Source organism: Bombyx mori, chromosome 23 (genome assembly GCF_030269925.1).
Source record: "Bombyx mori chromosome 23, ASM3026992v2".
Classification (NCBI taxonomy): domain Eukaryota; kingdom Metazoa; phylum Arthropoda; class Insecta; order Lepidoptera; family Bombycidae; genus Bombyx; species Bombyx mori.
In genome coordinates, this window is record NC_085129.1 from 20,351,835 (window position 1) to 20,374,260 (window position 22,426).

The window sequence follows — 22,426 nt, forward strand, 5'->3', positions numbered from 1 at the left end:
CTTGACCTTTTGGTCAAATATATGGGTTATATTCTTGGCTGCCGGGTTATTTACGCTGGGCTCAATGTTTACAAAGAATGTAGATGTAGGTTTCTTGTCAGGTCCGTAACGTGCATTGATGATTTCGCCTTTAATTTTATTGTTAGTTGCCTCAATGGCTTCAGTTATCGCTTCATGGGGTGTGCTGTGGTGGAGGTCTTTTATAACAATGCGATAGCATTTGATATCTTTAGGGGTGAATGTGTGTCCTATGAGTCCATTTGCTCTTATTACCGCTATGATTTTTTTATACTCCTCAGCATTGTTAACCAGAAAGTGAAGTAGGTTTTTATTAATTAGTTTAAATTTGAAATCGTCTTTGCTGCTGACGGTTTGAAGTAACTTCGATAGCTCTGTAACATCTTCTATACCATTGAGTACTATAGGTGGAGGTTTGCTGGGTTTAGGGCGATCGGTAGTGCATGGTTCATCCGTTGCGTCTAGAGGTAAGGTGCTGAAGCGGTTTTTCACAGTGGTACTTGGGGCCTCTGGTGAGGAACTGGAGTACTTTCTTTTCTTACTGCTTCTGCTATTGGGTGATGGTACCCTTTGCCATGGTGGAGGAGCAGGGAGTTGAGGAATGTCGTCCAGCAAGGTTGCTACCGGTGTGATACTGGCTACATTTGGTTGATCTACATTGGTCGTATCTTGTGGTGACTTTCCCAGGTTGGAAAGGGATGACGAACGTTGTCGGTCAAACAAGCCTGGAAGGAGTGCTTGCTGAGTAAGCAGTTTGTGTTGTGGTTGAGGGTTTTTTAAGCGATTTAATTTCATTTTTGTTCCCACGAGAAGGGTCGAATTATTGGTAGCTCACAGGGTGACGCCCATTCCTGTGAGAAGGCACTATACAACGATGTGGCCAGGTCCATCGAGGTTGGCGCTAGAGACTGAATTCCCTCAGCCATTCATCCTATCGGCACGTTTCCCACCTTAGGATTGGGATTATTTTTTATGGAGGTTGTCTTCCTCTTAACCCAGGCAATTAAGCCAAGGTCACCGTTCTCACGAGACATGACCGCAAGTTTACGGATTGCAGAAGTCATTTCCTACTTCTACGGGAACTAGCTGCTAAGCCCGCTAGTAGGTTAGTTGACCGCCGCCTACGACTCGGCGTTTGTTGTTCTTCAGCACCACCCAGGGGACACGTGTAGGGTTGTGGTTAGGTAGCTCCTACGGACGCGAACAACTTTGTCCTCCGAGCACGACATATGAACAGCATTCATTGCCTAGGGTTGCATGGCGTGGTGTGCCAAGATCTTAAGGTTGGATCTGGAACCCGTACGCACTTAACCGTGACGGGTCTTTTCAATGTCAAAACTGATTTAATAACCCTTAAAACAAACTATTGTCTGATATTTAAATAGTTTATTTTTAAAAGATGATTTGCGTAATTTTTTTTTTTTTATTTATTTCCGCGAGTCGTAGGTCACGGCGAATTAAAATAAAAATTATTCTATATTAACGAAATGTCGTATTATTATTTAAAACTGGCCGCTTATTCTATTAGTGATACGTTGTCTAATTACGCGCATTTAAACTTGCGTGCTTGTTGCTAGTTCGCCAGAAATTTGTCAGTAGTCCGTCTGTCGTCGTAATTTTGTTAAATTACAGCCCGTAAATAAGTAGTTTCAGAATGGACAGCGCTCTGGCTTTGGAGATCGAGCAGGTCTCGCGTCAGAAGGCGCTGGAGGAGGAAGCGCTTCGCGGCGAGTCGGCTGTGCGGCAGTTCTACGCGGGAACCACAGCGCTGATCACTGGAGGGACGGGCTTCATCGGGAAACAACTCATAGAGAAGCTTCTAAGGTGAAAGGTGTTGCCTTAAACAACTTACAACTCAAATTAGATTCGTAAAGTTGATATTGCGTGGACAGATAGTTTATAATACTGGGAGTACAACCAAGCCACTGAGGACTTTTGTAAGCATTAAAAAGGACATATGATAGCGTTGAGGGAATATCAAGGGGCATTGATTCTGGAGTGGGATGGTACGTGGCAGGAACGGTCTCTGGAAGCGTACTGCCTATAGCCCCAATTAAATAGTGACAATGTCTTGTGATGTCGGGTCTCAGACGTGTCGCGGGTTCGCTGAATATTGTAAATCCCGCGAACCATCGTTCACTTCAGTGCCTTACTCGTTTCGGCACGAGTTTCTGTTCTGTTTCTCGATGAAGCCAGCACTTTAATTAAAGCATTTAGTGTTCGGTGCCACTGAGTACTTGTACGCGTCTCGTGTGCTCTAAGGCCGAAGCAAGGTAATGGAAACAATCGGATATGTTTTTACGAACACAAAAGTCTTTCAGTCCACAGATTTCTAGTTTTTTTGTTTCTGTATTCGATCTATCGATTTGATTTCGATTTTTTATTATTTATTGCTTAGATGGATGGACGAGCTCAGAATCCACCTGATGTCAAGTGGTTACTGGAGCCCATAGACATTTACGACTTAAATGCGCTACCCGCCACTGCTTCACGGCAGAAATATGCAGGGTGGTGGTACCTTTTTTTTTATTATTGCTTAGTGTGTGGACGAGCTCACAGCCCACCTGGTGTTAAGTGGTTACTGGAGCCCATAGACATCTACAACGTAAATGCGCCACACACCTTGAGATATAAGTTCTAAGGTCTTAGTATAGTCACAACGGCTGCCCCACCCTCCAAACCGAAACGCATTATTGCTTCACGGCAGAAATAGGCGGTGGTACCTACCCGTGCGGACTCACAAGAGGTGTTCCTTCACCGTGGAAGTCAATCGTGAACATTTGATAAGTACGTATTTCATCAGAAAATTGGTACCCACCTGAGATTCGAACACCGGTGCATCACTACATACGAATGCACCGGACGTCTTATCCTTTAGGCCACGACGACTTATTCGATATCGACGGTTCGCGCTCTAAGGGTTATGGACCGACCCGATATCCAGCGCGAATAGCAAAAATCTCTGTAGAGTTTCTCAAGATCTCTTCAAAGATTCATCAGATCCAATTCTTCCACTGTCCGCCCCTTCAGAAATCAGCTCAACGCGTTGCCTGTTTCAGATCGTGCGACGTTAAGCGGCTTTACATATTGGCACGATCGAAAAAGGGACTGTCTATGGAAGAAAGGCTCCAGTTACAATTTAAAGATCCTGTTAGTACGTTTTTTTAATGAACCATTATTTTTGTTACAGCGCCATCTATAGTGTATTGTAAAAACTGAACACTTGAAAACTGTCAATGGCCCACTGTTACCAAACTAGATGTCGCTGTAACACATTAACCCACAATCAGGATTAAACTAAGATAAAAATTCTATAATCTCAATACTTATTTTAATATATTAGCTGGTAGTGTGCGCTCTCATTACCAAACAGGTCGTTGTCCGTGGTTATTCACGGAAATAGCTCTGTCTCTGCAATCTTCAAGTATATTTAGAATGATTAAACAAAAAATCTTATTAAAATCTACACGCATCGATCGGATGGGAATAGATTAGTACTGCATGAGAGCAACGTTGGCATCACGTCCGTACCAAATATTAAGTGTATTAATATTAACTGCGTTTTTTTTTTTTTTTTTTATTGCCTTTGTAGGCAGACGGGCATACGGCCCACCTGATGGTGAGTGGTTACCGTCGCCCATGGACTTCAGCAATGCCAGGGGCAGAGCCAAGCCGCTGCCTACCGAATTGGACTGTCATTCATTAGTCCTAAAGTGAGGTTATATTATGTGTATTATCTATGGGCTAAATCGCTTAATGTCACTATTTGTGGCGGGTAGCCATCATACAACGCAAGATAATTGACAGATACCTGAATCTCGCTTACGACATTTTCAAGATAAAGCGCATATATACAAGTTCCGAACAACAACATTCGGACCGTCGGTCTACCGAGCAATATCACCCGCTCGGTGGAAGATCTTCCCTTTGTCGTATACCTACATATTAAATTCCCATTCAAACTCAACTTACTCAACTGACATAAGCAACCCGATAGTGTTGTCAGCCTCCATTTTACAATACGCCCAAGTTACAGTTTTAACGTTCCACGGCAGCTAAACGTATATAATTTTCGCGCTTCGACTTATTTAATCTGGATTAAAATGGAATACTTTTAATTCTCTTAACTTTGCCAGCATTACGCCAATTATCTTATCCTGCCCAGCATTAGGACGGCGACTCCAACGATACAGTTTGCTTTCCATTCCTTCGTAGTAGCAATATCTGTTCACTTCTTTTCCCGCGCAATTCGATGTTTGATGGATAAGACAGTAAATGTAATACTAGAATTCTTTCTCGTGTCTTAAGGTGGGTGGCGGTAAATACCATATCATCGCGACTCTGGGCTTTTGTACCAAACTAACCGGCCATCGTTCTCGTTGAACCCGTCGCTTGCGACGAAGGGCTCGACGAGTAAATAAACCCTCAGACACAGCCCACTGAGTTTCTCGCTAGATCTTCTCAGTGGTACGCGTTTTCGATCCGGTGATGGATTCTGCGAATCACGACTCTTGCTAGGGTTTGTGTTAGCAACGTCGTCAGGTTTGAGCCCCGTGAGCTCACCTAATAGATAAGGTAACGCTGAAATAGCCTCTCAAGGCTATCAGCTTAGGTAGGAAAAAAAGGAAATCAAGCGTTGCATGGATGCCCATTTTCCCAGATATATAAATAAAATAAACCAACAACGCTCTTATCGAATTAGTTCTATAAATTTAGGGCCATATTTTATTACCTACACTATACATTTCCTTCATCTTGGAAGCTGTTCTTGAGCATTTATTTATTGTTTAAGGTATACGACAATTTACGGTCTCAACAACCAGATTTCGCTCGGAAAGTGATACCTGTCGAAGGTGACATCTCAGAACTAGGCGTCGGCTTGAACGACGAAGACAGGATGAAGCTTGAGCAAGAGGTATTTTGAATTGGCCTAAACTTCCAAAGCTACATTACACACACTATTAATTAACGGGTTCTTACTACTATTTTCGCTTAATTACGGTGTAAACGGTATTTTCAGAATACTTTTAAAATTTCTTAAAATTATTCATTGTATTTTCATTGCACTGTCGATTGCACGGTGTACCTATAGTAATAATTGAGATGACATCTGTCATGTACTTATTGTCTATTTGTCAATGTTTTTATTGATGATCACTTTGTTGGTGCAACATAAATAAATAAATAAAGGTAATGGTTTTTACATTAGTCAGGGCTATTGATGGAGTTCCAGTGGTAACAGCAAAACCGAATTAGAAAGTGGGCAGACAGATTTTTCTGCTAAACATCTTAAAGTCAACCTACCCTTGAAGCTTGGCGCTCGCAACACTTCTCCTCCTGATCCAGACTTGGTGCCTTTAAAGCACATTTCCTCCACGTGCAACTAAACCCACATACTCTTAACCACCGGTCACCGTCTTCGTCGAACTCGTCGATCACGACGAAGAATTCGTCGAGCGAACTGACCTATAGACAAGGTCTGACACAGCCCTACTAATTTTTTCGCCGGATCTTCTCAGTGGGTCGCGTTTCCGATCCGGTGGTAGATTCTGCGAAGCACTGCTCTTGCTAGGGCCAGTGTTACCAACTTCCACCGAGCCCCGTGAGCTCACCTACTCGCCCGGTGAATCTAGTATGACCCCTTGAGGTTACTAGAATAGACGAATTTTAATTGTGCGTTACAGGCGAATGTCATATTCCACGTGGCCGCCACGACCAGGTTCGAAGAGCCACTAAAGAAGGCCACATTCATCAACGTCAGAGGAACCAGGGAGATCCTTGAATTGGCCAAATGCTGCAAAAATCTAAGGTGTTTTTTCTTCTTCTTTCTGTTTAACGAATCTGGCCTCGTAAATTAAGGCTTAATTTGCTTCTGTTCTAAAACGGAAGTTTGTATCGAATGTAATGTCCAAATTTTGTGCTTCGATGGGTGAAAAGCTCACGATCCATCTGGTGTTAAGTGGTTACACCTCAACTCACGGATCGTTTGGAACCTCTGGGTCTGCGGAGGGACTTCGGTTCTCTCTGTATTTTATACCGTATGTTCCATGGGGAGTGCTCTGAGGAATTGTTCGAGATGATATCGGCATCTCGTTTTTACCATCGCACCGCCCGCCATCGGAGTAGAGTTCATCCGTACTACCTGGAGCCACTGCGGTCATCCACAGTGCGTTTCCAGAGATCTTTTTTGCCACGTACCATCCGGCTATGGAATGAGCTCCCCTCCACGGTGTTTCCCGAGCGCTATGATATGTCCTTCTTCAAACGAGGCTTGTGGAGAGTATTAAGCGGTAGGCAGCGGCTTGGCTCTGCCCCTGGCATTGCTGAAGTCCATGGGCAACGGTAACCACTCACCATCAGGTGGGCCGTATGCTCGTCAGCCTACAAGGGCAATAAAAAAAAAAAAACTTTTGTGGCTTTTGATTTTTGTTATACTATGTTACTCCTTTAACGTGGACGCCATTCTTGAATGTCTGTTAATTGCATAGATTGTTGGACGAGCTCAAAGCCCATCTGGTGTTAAGTGGTTACCGGAGCCCATAGACATCTACAACGTAAATGCGGCCACCCACCTTGAGATATGAGTTCTAAGGTCTCAGTATAGTTACAACGGCTGCCCGTACCTACGTATTATAAAATCGGTTCGAGGTTGCAGGATTCCACCGGGCGTCTTATCCTTTAAGCCACGATGTCTTTGAAATCGAGGCACACTAAATATCTGTTTCATTTTTCTTCTAGATGCTTCGTACACGTGTCAACTGCGTTCTTCAATGCCACGAAGACCAAAATAAATCACACCATTGAGGAGAAATTCTATGAAAGCCCTATCCCTCCGGAAGTCATGATACAGCTCGCGGAGACAGTCGAAGAATGCAGACTCAACGCGATCACTGCTGAGTGAGTAGACGAGCCGAAGTGAACACGCGCGTCACTTGGGTGGATGAGAGCTCTGGGACCGAGGGTCATGAGGGCACGTGCAGACAGCAGTAGTTTGAAATCGGCCATGTGTAATGAATTCCTGTTTTCAGTTTGATAAGGGACTGGCCCAACACGTACTGCTTCACGAAGGCCATAGCGGAGGATGTCGTGCGTACAATGGGCAAGGCTTTACCTGTGGCCATAGTGAGGCCACCCGCAGGCAAGTATTCAAGGGCTCTTCTTTCCGAAATAGTATAGTTTAACACCGGACCTCTTATGTGACGATCGAAGCAATCCATTATATTTTCCGTTTTCAGTTGCCTGCACGCTCAATGAACCCACACCTGGATGGCTGGATATGAGCTCGGTGATCGGTCCCAGCGGGGTAAGTTGTGACTGTCTAAATTAGCTGTTGCAGGTTGATGTGGATGGACGATTGTCATATATTCTCTATCTCCGACGTGTCTAAACTTGGAAACTATTTCGTCATCATCATTAAAAGCCTCTTCCAAAGCACGCCACGCGAACTATACTGCGTGTATCATTACTTTACATTGTTACTAGGCGTCCTACATTATGGCACTATTTACGGGTCCACGGTCTCCTCTCCGGAATTCGTCTACCCCAATGTTCCTTGATTGGACCTTAATTTATTATAGCATCAACCTATCACACTGGAGAGACGAGTCTCGCTGACCAAACAAAGTAGTTATAACCACGAGAGCTATTTTGAATCTTGACTTCCAACTTTAATTGCTCTCAAGGCAGGAACAGTATTGTTTGACTGTCATTCCCGATCCTGCGGAAAGAATGGAAAGCAGTCGACGTCGCCCCAAACACGTCATTTCGGATCCTCCCGATCCACTAACCGTGCTTTTAGGTACCTCAAGCATCGGTCACCGTTCTCGACGAACCCGTCGCTTGCGACGAAGGGCTCGACGAGTAAATTAACCCTCAGACACAGCCCACTGAGTTTCTCGCCGGATCTTCTCAGTGGGTCGCGTTTCCGATCCGGTGGTAGATTCTGCGAAGCACGGCTCTTGCTAGGGTTCGTGTTAGCAACGTCATCAGGTTTGAGCCCCGTGAGCTCACTTACTAGTTAAGGTTCCGCTGAAATAGCCTCTCAAGGCTATCAGGTTAGCGAGGAAAAAAAAAAAATTGACTGATGGCGGGAGCCGGCTCACTGAGTCGGTTGTTGCCGAACGTCGGTGGTCCCGACATGGTGGTGTGCCGCCTCTACACGGGGGTGGTGCGGTCGATGGCACTGTACGGGGCTCCCGTGTGGTGCCACGCCCTGATCCGCGACAACGTCACGGCGTTGCGACGTCCGCAGCTTCAGGTCAGGCAGCGGTCAGGACGGTTCGCAGGTACCGCACCGTCTCATTCGAGGCGGCGTGCGTGCTCACCGGGACGCCTCCCTGGGACCTGGAAGCGGAGGCGCTCGTTGCGGATTACGCGTGGCGATGTGATCTCCGCTCTAGGGGGGAGCTGCATCCCGGCGCGGCGGAAGTTCGAGCGCGGAAGCTTCAATCTTGGCGTGCCGTGCTCGAGGCGTGCTCTCGCCGCCTGGCGGACCCCGCCTACGGGCGACGGACCGTCGAGGCGATCCACCCGGTCCTCTCGGACTGGGTGAATCGCGACCGAGGACGTCTCACCTTCCGAGCGATGCAGGTGCTCACAGGACACGGCTGTTTCGGTCGCTACCTGCACCTCGTAGGAGGGAGCCGACGCCGAAGTGCCACCACTGCAGTGGCTGCAACGAGGACACGGCGGAGCACACGCTGGCGTACTGCCCCCCTTTCGCGGAGCAAAAATAGGACCGGACTTGTCGCTCCCGACCATAGTGGCTACGATGCTGAGTCCCGGCAGGCAATGCTCGACTACTGCGAGTCCACCATCTCGCGAAGGAGGCGGGGGAACAGGAGCGGGAGAGCTCTTCTTCCCTCTCGGCGCCGTGCCGCCGCCGTCGAGCCGGGGGTCGGAGGAGGGCGTTTGTCTAGCACCGGCCCCTATGAGAAGGCAGTCTCCTACCGGTGACGGTCACGGGGCGACCTAAGGGGGTTGAGGCTGCGCCGCACGCTACCGTCTCTCTAGCGCGCTGGCACCAGGAGGACGGGACGACGCGTCGGCGGCTGCGGACTGTGATGCGGTTCGCATTTTCGTCGGCGGTGTTGTCGCCGAACATACTGTGGAAGAGCAACCCGGTCGGCGATGTATCGCGTTCCGATCCAGCAGGCTGGTTCTAGCCCAGCGGGGTATCCCGGAACACCAGCGGCATCGCCCGGGCGGCCTGGTAGGGCCACCGTACCGCGGAGACCGACGTCGTTGGTCGTCGACTATCGCCTCGACGACCCGTCGGTCGGGCGTCCTCGGGGTGGCGCCGTGTGTCTGGTTGTAATGTTGACCGCGGGAAACCCCTTACTCTGACCGGGTTTTGACCCCCGACGGAGATCGGACGTCGGGTATAAGAGTGCAGGGGAGTCGTTTAGTGGGTGGGCCCCAAAATTCTTGGGCCCGCGGTCTGCTCCCAACACCTTGCAGATCGTTGAGTTCCACATACTCGTAGAATGCTCGGCCACGGCCCGAAAAAAAAAGGAACTGTATTGTTATTCTCGTTAATATGGCAATTAGCTTCTTGCTTTGGCATTGTTGACAGCGTCAATTTTGTAAAAATCCTTAATATCTTAAATACGATCTGCGCGACGGAGGTTGAGATCGGACTATCGTATATGGTTGGTGCTTCGTGAACTCCTCAGCACAGGAGGCACACATAGTGGTCCTTGGGCTTCAGGAAGCATTGAAATCCTGGCTGAATTTTCACCATTTTAATCATAAAGACTGTTAAATTTTGGAAGTACCTGAGAAGCCACGTCCTGCTTTGTTTGATTTTCACATATTTCACTTTAGGTAATAAATTATCCCGCCAAAATCCTTGATAGTTTTTTAAGTGATTTTATGACCTGGTAACTAAGACCTTTAGGTCAAGTCTTATTGTAATTTTAATGATTTTTTCTTTAAATATGAAATATGACATTATGAAATGAAATGAAGTTGATTTTTTTTTTAACATATTTAAACCTAAAGAAAAACTAAATAGACAAAATAAAACAAATCACACAACTTCACTCCTCGCGTTCCTGCCAAAAAGTCTCTCCTCAGTTAATGCAGCGTGTTGGATGCTTGGGTTTCTTCAATAAAACTTCCACAATCGATTTTGTGCTTGTATTTCCTTTATACAGGTTTTTGTTAATTTTACGCTGCGAACAAGTTAGCTTGGTACGGCCATTTTTGAAGTGTTTTAAAATTGTGTCGGTGAACATAAATAAAATTTCAATATTGCTCAGTAAAATTTCGTAGGCGTTAACATCCTCCCCCCGTTGAAAGTCGATTCTTCGGGTGTCAACCCTCTAGTTCTTTTGCGGTAGGCAAAGCACACAGACGAACCAACGGGCGGCGCACGCAGCCTTTAGAAGTATTGACGTCAGCGACTCGAGGTACTCCATCATTTGGACCATAAAATAGTCTGGATATGCGTCCAAGTGTCCAGCAGAGAGGAGGAACATCATCTTCTTGCAACAGTACCAAATCTCCTACATTTGGTTTTGAAGAATTGGTCTTCCACTTGTGGCGTTGTTGAAGCTCAGCAATATATTCACGCTGCCAGCGCTGCCAAAAATGTCGATATATTTGCTGTAATCGAGCGTAGCGTTGCAAATTATTGTAGTTGCAGTCTTCCAGCACAGGCGAAGGAAGAGCAGTGAGAGCCCGGCCAATGAGAAAGCTCCCGGGAGTCAGGCAAAGGAGGTCATCAGGAGAGGGTGACATAAGACATAATGGACGGCTATTCAATATAGCCTCTACTTGTGCGAAAAGAGTAGATATTTCTTCGAATGTTAAGTGTGAATTACCCATAACGCGCTTAATGTGAAATTTTGCGGATTTTATTCCGGCCTCAAAGATTCCGCCAAAGTGAGGAGCGTAAGTTGGTGGAAATACAAATTTTATTCCATCCTCACTTGCAGAATCAGATAGATTTAGAGTTTATTTTGAAAAAAAATATTAATTTCTTTAGAACCTGCTACAAAATTGCGTCCGTTATCACAGAAAACCTCGGTTGGCCAGCCACGGCGTGACACGAATCTGCCAAATGTCATGAGGAAAGCGTCTTTCTAAATTCAATAATCGTAATTTGGCTGTCCAAGACAGTCGGGTGATTCCTTTAGAGGTTAACTCACTGAGAATCTACCGGACTCTAAGCGGAAAGTGTGGGATAGAAAATGAGATTCACATGCCTTCTCATTTTCACTCAATTTGGATCTTAGTGGAACTTCTTCAAGTTCCCAGAATTTAGTTAGGTCATTGTGAATTTTAGTATTGTCATCATTAAGTCTGTTTGATATTATGGAATGGTTCCATTGTACTGTTTTGTTTTTGTGTGATGTAGTGATTGTAGTCATAGGACCCGAAATAATCCAACCAAACTGAGAGCTTCTTAACCTTGGATTATTAGGACCGAGAGAGTGAGTTTCGCGGCCAAGAATCTCCCAGAAAAGATCGGCACCGATGAGTATTTCAATCGGCGCTGGTTGGTGATAGTTAGGACCTGCTAATTGGATGCCATTAGGTATTTGTATTTGTGTAGTGTCTATAGGTAATTTAGGTATGTGACCTGTTATTTGTGGTAAAACTAAAAAGCCTGATGTGACGTTAAACTGGTTGACTAATAACCTGAATTTGGCCACACAGGTCTCTGTGACCTTACCGGTATGATGATTGCCTATGCCCATAATGTTGACTAGGCAGTTTGAGTTTGACGGTAAACACAGCTTCTGTTTAAGTGTCTCCGTTATGAATGAAGACTGTCTTCCACAATCTAATAGGGCCCGAACTCTTTCTGTTTGGTTCGTCTGTGGATTAGCCACCTCGATTAAGGCTGTAGATAACAAAACTTGATTTGTATTTTGTTTAGAAAAATTTACAATAGTATCGTCAGTGTTGTGTGGCACGGACAAGGCACTGGAAGTGAGTATATTGTTAGATACAGTATCTACTGGTTTATGTATGAGAATATTGTGTCTTCCTTTGCACTTAAGACACGGACCGAGACGACAAGCTTGTACCTTGTGACCTGGCCTCAAACAATTAGTGCATAGTTTTAATTTGTGTACTTCAGCTATACGCTCCTCTACGCTCCTACTAATGAAGGTAGGGCAGTCGTAGATTCGATGACCTTGGTGACACACTATACACGATATATTTGTAGAAGCAGTGGTTTCATTGCTAGTGCAAGCAAAAGATTTTGTATATGGCTTATCTTGCCTTTTATTAATATTAGAAGTAGTAAACTTAGAATGCATTGATTTATACGAATTACGATTTATAGACTCAAGGACGTCAGCACGATTAATTAAAAATTTATAAAATTGTTCCAAACTCGGTATCTCATCCAACGCGCCACGACACTCCTCCCATTTCAAAAGAGTGGTGGCTGTCCAGCTTTGAGCTCATTATGTGAATTATGAGGACATCCCAATTGTCGGTAAGTTGACCTAGGCTAGACAATGCCCTTAAATTCTTAGTGATGTGATCTACCATAAATCTTAAAGATCTATCAGGCTCACGAGTTGTCTGTTGAATATTTAATAATGAATTTAAATGATGATTTACCAATTGACGCTTATTATCATAACGACTACATAATAATTGCCAAGCACTTTTATAGTTGGAACTAGAAACTTCGAAGTTAGTAATAATGCGTGCTGCATCACCCGTTAAGTATGACATTAACTAATGAAACTTATGAATTGGAGCAATTCGCTCATTGTTATGAATTAAACTCAAAAACGTGTCACGGAACTCAAGCCAACGGAAATATGATCCGTCAAACTTAGCAATCTGTATTTGGGGCAATTTAAATCCTAAAACATCATGATGATCGATATTACACTGAGCTGATGACTGACTAGAGTTAAGGTCTTTGTAATTACTTTCGTCATGTTTACTTGCATTATGTTGTTTAATAATGCTTTGAGCGGAAACGATGTTTGTAATAAATAACTGCTCAATGTCATCTCGCTCATCAACCTCGTTTGTCAAATCACTACGATTCAAAACCTCTATCTGAGTCTGCAAGACGTCAAATCGATTTGACAGTCACTTAAATTTGCTAAGCTTAAGTGTCAATTCAGCAAGTTCAAGAGAAGTTAGTGTTTCCTTTGAGCTTGTTTGAGTTAAATAGTTCCGAAATTTAGTTATTTGCCCCTTTATGAAGCTACGTTTAACAAAAAGATCCCAAATCTTGAGAGTCTTTTGCACTAGTTTCACCTCCCATGATAAACAAAAATTATAAGTTTCTAATATATTAAGTAAAAAGTTTGTAAATTAATTTAATATAATTATTATATGTAACTGGTAAAAAGAAGCAATAAGAAAAGCAAAGTCTAGTACTACAGATAATGAAATGAATGCAAAAATAGAATAAAATCTGTTTAGTTAATTAATAAATTAAAAATATTAAAGTTATCTCACGCTCCTCGACTAGACGTGACCTGCACTGGAGTCCGGCCCTGCTGCACTCTCACCCGGAACCCTTGGGACACAGCGGGGCTGAACTTGCTTATCGCAGCCAGTAGGTAACGTGCGAAGGCTAGGCACACCGTTTGTCTGAAATGTTCGGCTAAATTGTGTGAATTGATTGCAAAAACAACAATTAAAGAAGGGATAAAAAAAATAATTAATTAGGCACAGTGGGTATTCAGCTATTTAAAGAACTATCTAGCAAAATTTGTCACAAACGACAGTACCCGCTTATTGTTGGGTGGCCGTCCGCTTGTCTTCCTTTGTTAGCAATATAAATATAATTACTCAATGCAGAAAACAATAACGAAAATTAAGAAATACACCTTTTGGTTTGACTATTTTTATGATGTGGGTAAGACTCACTATGGAAAAAACTAAAATGAATTGAAATATTGAAAACATAAAAAACACTGTATAAAGACAATTAGCACAAGTACAGACTAATCGATTTGGGCAAATAGGAACAATGTTATTGGAATTTAGGTTGGTGTGATTATATAGACGGGAAAGTAATAGGAAGGGCACTTAGCTGCATTGGCCTGGGCTGCGGCTCGATGCTGATTGCTGATCGATGACCGGCGATGGCTGTAATGGCTTGAGCTCCAAAATCCCGTGGATACAGTTGAGGACGGCAGCTGGTTTCGGCGAATACGTTTCTGACCGATACTATGACTTGACCATCCGATTGAAAAAATGTTCTTTTCCGAAGAATTTTGAAGGTTCTTTTGACGGTCGCCAGATGTTGGATGCTTGGGTTTCTTCAATAAAACTTCCACAATCGATTTTATGCTTGTATTTCCTTTATACAGGTTTTTGTTTATTTTTACGCTGCGAACAAGTTAGCTTGGCACGGCCATTTTTGAAGTGGGTTTTAAAATTGTGTCGGTGAACATAAATAAAATATCAATATTGCTCAGTAAAATTTCGTAGGCGTTAACACAGCGTTTTTTTTTCTCAGATTCTTTTAAGCGCAACCCTTGGCGTGACGCATGTGGTTTTAATGGGTGACATAATGATAGCGCTAGCTCCTGTGGACTACGTCAACAACACTGTATTGGCGACAGCGTGGGAAACCGACAAACGTTTTAAAAATAATGAAAAAGAGTCTAAGATTTACAATATAAGCAACTCCAGATGCACACTTGAGAAAAGTAGGTTTACACATATTTTTTTATTTCGTGACTCAAATCATCAATCGAACTTTTGTTTGCTATCCTGAAAATTACGGACTAAATCGGAGATTTCGAGACTGCGATCTGTCCTCTTGCAATTAAATAACATTTAATGATTTTAGAATTTTTCTAAAATATAAGTACTTAGCTTAAGTGATTCCTTATTACATAAGCTATCTGCCAGTAAAAGTCCCGTCCAAATCGGTCCAGCCGTTCCAATGATTAGCCTGAATAAACCGACAAAAATTGTAAAAATTGTTATTGCAGATCACGCATAAGCCAGTAATTTTTTTTTTTTATTGCCGTAAGGCAGACGAGCATACGGCCCACCTGATGGTGAGTGGTTACCGTCGCTCATGGACGTCAGCAATGCCAGGGGTAGATCCAAGCCGCTGCCTACCGTTTAATACTCTCCATAAGCCTCGTTTGAAGAAGGACATGTCATAGCGCTCGGGAAACACCGTGGAGGGGAGCTCATTCCATAGCCGGATGGTGCGTGGCAAAAAAGATCTCTGGAAACGCACTGTGGATGAACGTAGTGGCTTCAGGTAGTATGCATGAACTCTACTCCGGTGGCGGGCGGTGCGATGGTAAAAGCGAGATGTCGGTATCATCTCGAACAATGACAAAATCTTGATTACTGGTGGTAGGACCTCTTGTGAGTCCGCGCGGGTGGGTACCAACACCATTTTTTTTTTTTCGGGTAGAGGGTCGAACCTCCTACGAGGTCCCCGCGCAAAAGGGGCGCGCGGGATATGTGAGACTCTACGATCTGCATGGTGTTGTGAGCAGACCGCAGGCCCAAGGATTTAAGGGCCCACCCACTAAACGACTCCCCTGCACTCTTACACCCGACGTCCGATCCCCTCCGAGGTCAGAACCCGGATGAGGTAAGGGGGCTACCGCGGTCAACAATACAACCAGACGGCGCGGCTCACCACAAGGACGCCCAGCCGACGGAGCCTTCGAGGCGAATCGAAGGCTCTGAAACGTCGGCCGTCTCGGTACGGCAGCCCGTCGGGCCGCCCGGACGGTGCCGCTGGTGTCCCGGAATACCCCGCTGGACCAGAAACAGCCTGCCGGGTCGGGACGCGATACACCGTCGACCGGTCGCTCTATTTACTCCACGGCAGCGCGCTAGAGTGCTGGTAGCGCGCCGCGCGGCCTCACCCCCTCAGGTCACCCCTTGACCTTCACCGGGGGGAGGCCGCTACCTACAGGGACCGGGACGTACGGGCGTATTCCCGCCTTCGGCCCCCGGCTCGACGGCGACGGATCGGTGCGGAAAGAGAAGAGCTCTCCCTCTCTCGCTCGGCCGCCTCCTTCTGCGAGATGTTGGACTCGCAGAAGTCGAGCATTGCCTTCCAGGACGCCTCGCTGCCGAGCATCGTAGCCACGACGCGCGGCAGCGAGAGGTCTTCTCCTATGACCGCGACGAGGGCGGCGCGTTGCTCTTCGAATCCAGAGCAACGCGCCAGTGTGTGTTCCGCTGTGTCTTCCTCGTCGCGGTCCGCGCAGTGGTGGCATTGCGCCGTCGGTTCCCTTCCGGCTATTTTGAAAAGGTACCGGCCAAAACATCCGCGGTCGCGGCCCACCCATTCCGCGAGAACCGGGCGGACCGCCTCGACGGTACGGAGGCCGGCCGACGGGTCCGCTAAGCGGCGAGACCACGCCTTCAGCACGGACCGCCGAGATTGGAGCCTCCGCGCTCGAAGGAGTAGCCTTCGCCAGGGCGCCCTTCCCCCCTAGAGCGGAGGTCGCTACGCCACCTGTAATCGGCAGCGAGCGCCTCCGCCTCCAGGTCCCAGGGTGGCACCCCGGCGAGCAAGCACGCCGCCTCGAAGGAGACGGTGCGGTATCCTCGGATGGCCCTGACCGCGATCGCGCGCTGCGGACGTCGCAGCGCGGCGACGTTCTTGCGGGTCAGGGCCTGGCACCATACCGGAGCACCGTATAGTGCCATCGACCGCACCACCCCCATGTATAGGCGGCGCGCCACCCCATCGGGACCCCCGACGTTAGGAAGAAGCCGGCTCAAAGAGCCGGCCGTCGCGATCAGCTGAGGGCCCAATTTCTTAAAGTGAGCGCGGAAGCTCCAACGACCATCCAGTTCGAGGCCGAGGTACCTGAGACCGGTCACCCCGACCCCGATGCGAACGCCTCCGATCACGAGGTGGGCATCCGCAAGCGGCGCCCGTCCCGGCCCGTGAAATAAGAGGGCCTGGGTTTTTTCGAGCGCCACCTCGAGCCCCAACCGTCGGATCCTTGCGACGACGTTTGCCGCACCTGCGCAAGCCAGACGGGCAGACTCCCGGTAGTCCCTCCCCGGGGCTACGACCAGCGTGTCGTCAGCATAGCAGACGACACTTAGCCCGGGGAGGGAACCCCATAGGGCGCCCCGCAGGAGGGTACCACCACCCTGCCTATTTCTGCCGTGAAGCAGTAATGCGTTTCCGTTTGAAGGGTGGGGCAGCCGTTGTAACTATACTTGAGACCTTAGAACTTATATTTCAAGATGGGTAGCGCATTTACGTTGTGGATGTCTATGGGCTACAATAACCACTTAACACCAGGTGGGCTGTGAGCTCGTCCACACATCTAAGCAATAAATAAAAAAAAATCCTTAGAGCACTCCCCATGGAACATACGGTACAGAATACAAAGGGAACCGATGTCCCTCCGCAGACCCAGAGGTTCCAAACGATCCGTAAGAATGGGATTATCGACAATGCGAGCGGCTCTTTTCTGTATGGAGTCAAATGGAAGTAGCTGGTATTTGGGAGCCCCAGCCCAGAGGTGGGAGCAGTACTCCACGCGAGGCCGGACCTGTGCTTTATAAAGCAAAAGTCTTTGTCCAGGCATGAAGTACCGCTTCGCTCTATTGAGGACTCCCAGCATTTTTGACGCCAACTTGACTTTGCCCTCCAAATGACTCCGAAATTGGACATCGCTCGAAATGTCGACCCCAAGTATCCCAATACTCTTGGAAGGTTGTAGGGATACTCCTTGGAACTGCGGCGCCATGACAAAGGGGTCCTTTTCGCAGTGAACGCGCAAACCTGTGTCTTCAACGGCGGAGGCTTCCCACTCGGAGGCTCGCCCCAGAGAGTTCTCCACTTCAGACACAAGATTTTTTTTTTTTTTTTTTTTTTTTTTTTTTTTTTTTTTTTTTTTTTTTTTTTATTGCCCTTGTAGGCAGACGAGCATACGGCCCACCTGATGGTGAGTGGTTACCGTCGCCCATGGACTTCAGCAATGCCAGGGGCAGAGCCAAGCCGCTGCCTACCGCTTAATACTCTCCACAAGCCTCGTTTGAAGAAGGACATGTCATAGCGCTCAGGAAACACTATCGTCTCTCTTGCACTACGCTCCGTGAGAGACTCTGATGGCCGATATATCGCGCATCCCCCGTGCTGTCATCCGCATAGAAATGCATGTCATCAATAGACAGCATGTCATTGATATACAAGATGAAAAGCGTAGGGGAAAGCACCAAACCTTGTGGAACGCCAGCGTTAATGTTCATGGTATCAGAGCATTCACCGTCTAGAATGACCGTGATGCTCCGCCCATCCAAAAAGCTAGCGATCCACTTGCAGAGCCCCTCGGGGATTCCGTAAGCTGGTAGCTTCGACAGAAGTGCCCTATGCCAGACCCTGTCAAAGGCCTTCGCGATATCAAGGCTCACAGCGAGAGCCTCGCCCTTGCTCTCCAAGGCTTCAGCCCACCTGTGAGTAAGGTATACAAGAAGTACGCAAGCTGACCGACCGTGACGGAAGCCGTACTGTCGGTCGCTGATCAGCTGGCGATCCTCTAGATACTTCAGGAGTTGTATGTTTATTATTCGCTCCATCACCTTGGAAAGCAAGGAAGTTATCGCGATAGGCCTATGACTCGATGGGTCCGACCGGTCACCCTTCTTGGGGATAGGGTAGACATAGGCAGTCTTCCATGAAGACGGAACCCTGTTAGTACTATATGAGAGGCGATACAAACGCGTTAGCGCAGGTGTCAACTCAGGGGCGCACGTTTTCAAAACCACTGCAGGAATGCAGTCCGGCACTCGACTTATGAACGTCCAGGGCCCGGAGCTCCCGCCTGACTGCACACTGTGTAAAGCAGATCTCCGGCAAAAAGCTATCACACTGGAGTATCTTCGGTGGTGTGGCACCCCCGTCATTCATAGTCGAGTTCGAGGCGAAGAGTTTGACCAGAAGGTCAGCCTTCTCTTTTGCACTATGGGCAAAGCAATAACTAAATAAAACAACAAAGCTATCTTTTTTTAGATCTTTTGTGCGATGTCCTGCATCATCCTAACACAAAACAGTACGCTACGCCGAAAGCCGTTTGGTACTGTTATGGTTTTGACACTGGAAGCGATGTTGTATTCTGGTTGTCGACGTGGCTGCTGCATTACATACCTGCGTATGTAGCCGACTTCGTGTTTAATGTGACCTCCATGAAGCGACCTGAAGGCATAAAGTCGTATGTATTAGCTTGTATATACATAAAACACTAAAAGTTAAATGCTGGGGTAAAATAACCAAAGAATAGAACAAACAAAAGTTTTGATATTGGATAAAAAAGTGTCATTTTTATTAGTTTTTTTTTATTATTTTTTATTGCTTAGATGGATGGACGAGCTCACAGCCCACCTGGTGTTAAGTGGTTACTGGAGCCCATAGACATCTACAACGTAAATGCGCCACCCACCTCGAGATATAAGTTCTAAGGTCTCAGTATAGTTACAGCGTTATTCCTTCGATGTTATTCCTTCACCGTGGAAGTCAAACGTGAACATTTGTTGAGTACGTATTTCATTAGAAAATTTGGTACCCGCCTGCGGGATTCGAACACGTCGTCTCGCGCGCGCTATGCTGGAAATTGTTTAATGATCTACTATTATCTGAGTCTATTTCGTGCCTCAAGATACAAGTATTTTATAAGTATTCGTCTTCGCGAAAAGTATCCATCAAGTCTACTTCGACAAAGCGGCGCGACACCGAAAACCCTCTTATCGTGGCCGCCGCTAATTTCTTATCCGACTGCGATGGGGCAACGGAAAGCCGCCGTCGCCCGAAACATGTCTCACGGATTCACTCTCGGTGCTTTTAGGCCTCTCAAGCACCGGTCACCGTCCTCGTCGAACTCGTCGACTACGACGAAGATTTGATAAGCGAACTAACCCCGCACAGCCCACTGAGTTTCTCGCTGGATCTTTTCAGCAGGTCGCAATTCCAATCCAGTGGTAGATTCAGCGAAGCACTGCTCTTGCTAGACCCAGTCTTAGTAAATCCATTAGGTTGAGCCCGTGAGCTCACGCACCCGTCCGAGCGTAGCTGTAATAGCCTCTTAGGCTACCAGTGAATAGGTAGGAAAAAAAAAAAACAAAAAAAAAATCGTCAGCTGGAGTTGGGACGTAATTTGGTCTACCAATTTGTCAACATTTAACAATCTAAAAAAATTCTAATTGCACAGTCTAGTGGTTATGGAGCGTTAAGTTAAGCACATTCACGTGACAAGCGACTCAATAGTGTCAGCGTTTAATGAAAAAAACCCACGCAAAATCTATAAAATATGTGTAATAACTAGTGTTAAGGCGTATTAACAAATCCCTGGTGAATTTCACATAAAACATGCATATTTTTATTGTATCACGTCTCTTGTTATTACAGATTCGTTAAAATGTATGAAAAGATATACAAAATGTCTATGTTGTACGGCTATTTCCTGAGGAACCAGTGGAATTTTGTCGATGACAACACCGTGGCCATGTTGAACCAAATGTCAAAAACTGACAGGATATTGTTCAATTTTGACATTTCGAAGATCGATTGGCCGCACTATATGCTGATCTGGTGCATCGGCTTGAGAAAGTTCATCGTGAAAGACGGACTCAAAGACAGCGAGTATGGAATGAAGAAACAGAGATGGCTGAAGATAGCTCACATTAGTTTTTATACGCTGTTCTTTGGAGTCGTGTTTTCTTTGTTATATCTCGCCTGTAGAATTTTTATGTCTGTAATTTGAATACGAACGCCGCCGCGCCGCTCAGACACTTACGAAGTAACACTTGTACTTGGGTTTGTAGGTTTTATATGTTGCATTAAAATGTACTTTGTAAATTCGATGTGATAGAAAACTCATAAAAGATTGTCAATTAAAATATATTTTTTTTAATGCATCCTTCCGCTACTTCATATCCGAATCTTCTCGAATTACTGTCTAGAGAACCGCCAAAATGGCTTCGCACCCTCAGCTAAAATTGATGAGACTACCATTTACGCGCCATCATATGAGTTTAGTATAATTCTTTAACAAAGGCGTCTCTAGGGCGTGTAGCGCCAAGAATTACCCCAGCGCCCTCCAGTAAGTGCGCGGTCAAAATAAAAAAAAGTTCCAAATATGACAGGTTCATTGAAGGGACCCAGGGTGGCGCCCCCTAATACCGCTACGCCCACACTCTACTCCATACATGAAGCCGTCTCTATTCTCAAAACAATAAATGTTAAAGACTTTCAGAACAAAATTCGTTAGACCAGACAGCTTTTTTTTATTGCTTAGATGGGTGGACGAGCTCACAGCCCACCTGGTGTTAAGTGGCTACTCTAGCCCATAGACATCTACAACGTAAATGCGCCACCCACCTTGAGATGTAAGTTCTAAGTTCTCAAGTGTAGTTACAACGGCTGCCCCGCCATTCAAGCCGTTTTTTTTCCTACCTAGCTGAGAGCCTTGAGAGGCTATATCAGCGTAACCTTATCTAGTAGGTGAGCTCACGGGGCTCAAACCTGACGACGTTGCTAACACGAACCCTAGCAAGAGCCGCGCTTTGCAGAATCTACCACCGGATCGGAAACGCGACCCACTGAGAAGATCCGGCGAGAAACTCAGTGGGCTGTGTCTGAGGGTTAGTTTACTCGTCGAGCCCTTCATCGCAAGCGACGGGTCGACGAGAACGACGACCGGATTCAAGCCGAAACGCATTACTGCTTCACGGCAGAAATAGGCGAGGCGGTGGTACCTACCTGTGCGGACTCACAAGAGTTCCTTTTTTTTTTTTTTAGTAATTTTGCTAACATCAGTCCTAGCAAGAGCGGTGCTATGCTGAATCTACCATCGGATCGGAATCGCGACCCACTGAGAAGACCCGGCGAGAAACTCAGCGGGTTGTGTCTGTGGATGCAACTGGAGGACTTAATTAAAATAAAACGAACATGTAATAAAATCGCAGCGAAACAAACAGCATAATCGAATAAATTTTGACATTTTGATTGAGAAATTGCATGGACTTGGGGTCCACGGTGATTTGCTGCGGTGGCTTGAGTCTTATGTTAGAGATCGCAGTCAGGCTGTGACTTTCAATGGTTTTTGTTCATCATTTGCACCTGTTCCCTCGGGAGTTCCTCAGGGCTCTCATCTCGGTCCTATGTTATTTAATATATATGTCAATGACGTTTCGAATGTTTTCAGGAAATCCAAATTCATTATGTACGCTGATGACAAAAAAGTATATAAAGTTATAAAGTCCTTAAATGACTGTTTGGAATTACAGGATGATTTGAACAACTTATTTGTTTACTGTCAAAATAACTTACTCACAGTGAATACTAATAAGTGTACTATTATAACATTCTCACGTGGAAGATCGAATATCTTGTATGACTATTCTATTAATGGTCAAACTTTGGTACGCACCACAGTTGTTCGTGATTTGGGTATTTATTTGGATTCCAGTT

At 46.0% G+C, this 22,426-nt stretch overlaps 1 protein-coding gene across 1 annotated transcript; it reads left to right on the forward strand.

Annotated features, from left to right (window-relative positions):
- Nucleotides 1–1,430: 1,430 nt before the first annotated feature.
- On the forward strand, nucleotides 1,431–20,853 carry LOC101746898 (fatty acyl-CoA reductase wat). Its single transcript, XM_038019291.2, has 10 exons — nucleotides 1,431–1,842; nucleotides 3,078–3,168; nucleotides 4,811–4,933; nucleotides 5,703–5,827; nucleotides 6,757–6,915; nucleotides 7,047–7,156; nucleotides 7,254–7,321; nucleotides 14,474–14,666; nucleotides 18,974–19,172; nucleotides 20,363–20,853. The coding sequence occupies exons 1-10, from the start codon at nucleotides 1,673–1,675 to the stop codon at nucleotides 20,715–20,717; spliced, it is 1,593 nt and encodes a 530-aa protein (XP_037875219.1). The 5' UTR covers nucleotides 1,431–1,672; the 3' UTR covers nucleotides 20,718–20,853.
- Nucleotides 20,854–22,426: the final 1,573 nt, after the last annotated feature.